The 4,597-nt window shown below is 47.6% G+C and overlaps 1 protein-coding gene across 1 annotated transcript; it reads left to right on the top strand.

Annotated features, from left to right (window-relative positions):
* The first annotated feature begins 855 nt into the window (after positions 1–855).
* On the top strand, positions 856–2,975 carry LOC124678134 (dof zinc finger protein 1-like). Its single transcript, XM_047214059.1, has one exon. It carries the CDS (start codon positions 1,152–1,154, stop codon positions 2,211–2,213), a length of 1,062 nt encoding a protein of 353 aa, XP_047070015.1. The 5' UTR covers positions 856–1,151; the 3' UTR covers positions 2,214–2,975.
* Positions 2,976–4,597: the final 1,622 nt, after the last annotated feature.

Genomic DNA, 4,597 nt, shown 5'->3' on the forward strand with positions numbered 1-4,597 from the left:
CAACAAAGCTGAGAACTGTCAAGTCATGCATCATTTAATTTGCATCGTGATTCGTGGTAGTTATGAGTTGTCATATGAGTTTCAGCTGACATTTGATGACATCATCTGACTGAACACGAAGTTAGTTCTCGATTGAGAAATAGTCGCACCCTTAAAAAATATCTATTGAAATAAGCATTGAAACTACTGATGTTTGCCCCTGCTTTATCCTCACAAATCCCTCCCCGAAACCAAGCTACTCCCTCCGTCCTCAAATAAGTGGACATCTAGCCTCTAAACTTTGTCCACAAAAGAGTGTACTCCTATCTTCCCAATGTAATTTAATTGCTTCTCTCTCATCGCACGGAAATCAAACCCAATAATATTGAGCACATATTCTTCTTGCTTTTTACATGCAATTAGCTTATTGGAGGTGAAAGAATTAAAGAGGAGAGATGCATGTTCCCAATGTACTTTTCACTTCACCTCATAATTTATTTTGAAAATCCGGCAGGTACACTTATTTGTGGACGGAGTAAGTACATAGTGCGGCAGTCAGCTCAAAGCTAATTAACACACGTCAATAACAAGGACATGAACAACCCACATATATAGTCATAGCACGTATACAAAGACACGTACATACAATACCCACCCCCACTGCGCACAAACTAATATACACATACCATCATACAATGATGTAAGCGCATATATGTCGTTGAAAAAATCAACAACGCAACAATCTTCTAATCTATAAGTTTGTAACCTAACCATCTTGTAATACGGATGCGGCGCGTGCAGGGTGATGAGACCCGCTGCGCTGCTATATAAGGTGAGGTAGTCTGCGTGCGACCGCTTCTCTCTAGTCTCCGGCTACTCGCTAATTTCTGAGCTGAGTGCGTCGCGTTGTCGTGCTGTGTGGAACTGCGAGAGAAGCCTACTAGTATCACCATCAGCTCGCAATAATACCTGCACGCCCGCCTTGTTGCCTAGCTCTTGTCAGCGAACCTCCCCACCCACCCCGGCCTCTCCTCTCTTCATCCCCATCCCGTTCCATTTCCACCTCCATCGATCTCTCCTGCTTCTCTAGTTAGCTTTGAGCAGCTACGCGCGCGCTGATCACAGCTCTACACGTACGGGGTGAGGGCAGAGGAGGAGAAGGAGATTAATTCATGGCTGGCGCGGGTGGTGGGGCTGCGGCTGCGACGGTGCAACCTGCTGCGCCGGGAGCGGGAGCTGGAGCAGGGAGGAGCAGCTCCTCGTCTGCGGTCGGCGCAGGCGGCGGCGGCGTGGCTGACCCGCGCGCCGAGGCCCTGCGGTGCCCGCGCTGCGACTCGGCCAACACCAAGTTTTGCTACTACAACAACTACTCGCTCACGCAGCCGCGGCACTTCTGCAAGGCGTGCAAGCGCTACTGGACGCGCGGCGGCACGCTCCGCAACGTCCCCGTCGGGGGAGGCTGCCGCAAGAACAAGCGCTCCAGGAGCGGCAACGGAGGTGGCAGGCCGGGCGGCTCCTGCGCCGTCGCCGCCGGCGGTGCGTCCTCTAACGCGGCTGGCGGCGGCCTCGCCTCGTCGACCTCGTCCATGTCGATGTCGCTCCAGCCGCCGGGATCCCTGTCCTCGGCGCTGGGCCTCCATGGCCACGGTGGCAGCTCCTTGGCCTCGCTGCTGCTCGGGAGCGGCGGCGACCACCTCGGCCTCTTCCACGCCATGCAGTCGGCGGTCTCGGACGCCACCGCCTACGAGATGCAGCAGCAGCAGCACCAGTCGCAGGTGGATCAGCTGCTGGGGCTCGGCTACGGCGCCAACGGGTCGCAGATCCAGATGAAGCCGTGGCAGCAGCACTTCCAGGACGGCGCTGCCGGTCTCTTCGACGGCTTCTACGCGCCGCTGCTGTCTGGCTCCATCGTGCCGGGGCTGGAGGAGCTGCACGTGAAAGCCGAGGCCACCGCCGGCGAGCAGCACAACCACCAGGAGAAGAAGGCCGCCGACGGGGAGCAAACCTGGGATCAACAAACGACACCGTCGTCTAACGTTGAGGCCAACATCATGGCGTCGGACGCGCTCATGGCCGCCGCTGCTGCCGCGTCCATGAATCCGGCGGTCAGTAACGCTGCTACGGCGCCGACGTCCTCTTCCCTCATGTACTGGGGCAACGGGGGCATCGGCGGATCGCCCGCACCATGGCCGGACATGGCCAACTGTGGATCCTCCATTGCCACCTTCTTCTAGCCGGCCGCCCAGTCTGGATGGATGGCTAGCTCGTTGGTCGTTAACCTTTTCTCCTTCATTTTTTCCGGTTAATTTTTCCTTGACTAAAATAACATGTAATTTGTGGGGGGAAAGCTGAGATGGGAGAGAACACTCTTGGTAGCTAGAGAGAGATGAAGCCAGAAAGTTAGATCCACAAATATTCATAGGGTTTCTTTCACTGAGAGATGGATCGATCTAGTGTACATGTTCCTCGGGGCCTCGCCTTCGATCGATGATCAAGAGGACGATGGGCATGCATGGATCTAGGAGAAGAGGCTGGGGAAACAAGCAAGCAAGTGTAAGTGCGGAGCACTCCTAGCTATACTACTTGATTTGCTACTTCTCCTTCTTTGGGTGTTTTGTATATAAGGCATATGGTGTAGGCCGGTGTGGGGATATATGAGAGCTAGCATGCAGCAGCAATGGTGGTGCAAGTAATGAGCCTCTCTCTACCTTTCTCTCTCATCTTTGGCATTGAAATTAGTGTGTTTAATTGGTTACTTTACCTTGCAATCGCCAAGTCCTTAGATGTATAAGTTAATACTAGTACTCCTACCCCCTTGAAGCTTAATTAGAGAACTGTTTTTGAGTTCTCAAGCATTGGAGGGTTTCTTCCTCCTTGCTCTCTCTCTCTTTTTCTAGAGTGGACTTCTTTCATTTTCTTGGGTTTTTGTTTTGTTCAAACTCTATTGTACCAATGATGACATTTTGAGTTATGAAGAAATTTGAACTATTGCTGTTCTTCTGGTGATGATTCATATATAGTCCCTATGCGTGTGTAATTAAGAACACTATATGCACTCTAGCTATAGTTGCTTCACTTTTAGTGCATGGATGGATGTCTCACTTTTGGTCATGTGCAGCAGCTTTAGCTAGCAAGCCCGAGAGCTTTAGTTTGCGCTCTCTTCTGGATGCGCGAGCGCATGATCAGATCTTTGAATTCTGTGCATTTTAGGAAGCTGTCTTCTTTGTGAAGGATCGATGATCATAGGATTCCTGCATGCAGTGGCATTCATGCAAGTTAGCGCTATCATGTTTCTGTGATCAGAATCTTTTATGCCCCTCCTTTATGCCCCTCCTTGGCGGATATACAAGGCGAGGGTAAAAATTACGGCTGTTTACACATGCTTGTTCTTTCTCGCATGTCTCGTAGCAATTTGGACCTGTATTTCGATGCCATCTATGTTCACACTACTGGTACTTGAATACCATGAAAAAGGAAACGGAGATAAATTTGGAAGAAAGAGATTGGTAAGCAATGTGTGTGCTACACTGCTACTAGGGAAGACACGCTTGAGATGGAGAACATCTATTTGTTGAGCTGTACAGTTTTTTGTGCATGTATATAAAAGGTGTTTGATTTTGGATTTTCATTCGTAACAAAAAAAGGTGCTTGCATGTCTATAGTTAAATTCGTTCTTTCATGTCTCATATTTTTCCAGTTTTTTTATTCATTAATATTTCCAACGATGGGTTCGAGAATTTTGAAATCACAACATTAATTAATATTGAGCTATATCTTATTTGTTCTCCAAATTTCCGATGAGCACAAAATGATGGAGATAGAAATTTTGTACTCACTCCGATCCATACTTGTCGCTGGAATGAGTGAATAGACGCACTAAAATGTGTATAGATACATGTGATTCAGCGTCAAGTATTATGGATCTGAGCGAGTAGTAAGTTTATTCATTTAACTAGGGAACCATGTATATATATGAGCTATATACTATCTTTCCAGCCTTCTGTATCCATAGCTAGTTAAGTAAAACCTGTGCTAGCTCCAGGCAAGCACTTTCACATTTTTATGTTGAGCCAAAATTTGTTCTCCCTCCATCTTGGGTTTCTTAGTTATGCTTGTCTATTTCTCTTATGAGCATAGGTGAGATTAATTTGAGTCTATTGTGTACAAGTAGTAAGCTCCTTTTTCTTCAAGGACTTTTTTTATAACTTTCATGCTTGCTGTTCGTAGATTATGGCTCATAATTGTAGAACAATTGAAGTGTTATAATGCCGCAACAGCAACACTTTATATTCAGCAGTTCATTGAATATGCATGGTACTCGATCATGGGGTTCGTTCCTGGAATATAACAAGCGTATTCGTTCATTGTACTGCACATTTTTTGCATCATTTCTTTAGCAATACCAGCTTTTCTCAGTTTCTCCCACTTCGACCTCTTTTGGCTTTGTTAGATTGCATGCGCACGCACGTACAGTACGTAGTTAATGCATGCATGCTGAATTTAATGCACGCATTTCAGTTATTCCATAGGATCATCATGTACTGTAGTATACACAATCATATTAAGCGAAAATACTAGTACTCAGATTATTGATAAACAAGGCTACGCGTACCTGGAA

The sequence above is a fragment of the Lolium rigidum genome, chromosome 7 (genome assembly GCF_022539505.1).
Source record: "Lolium rigidum isolate FL_2022 chromosome 7, APGP_CSIRO_Lrig_0.1, whole genome shotgun sequence".
NCBI classification, from domain to species: Eukaryota; Viridiplantae; Streptophyta; class Magnoliopsida; order Poales; family Poaceae; genus Lolium; species Lolium rigidum.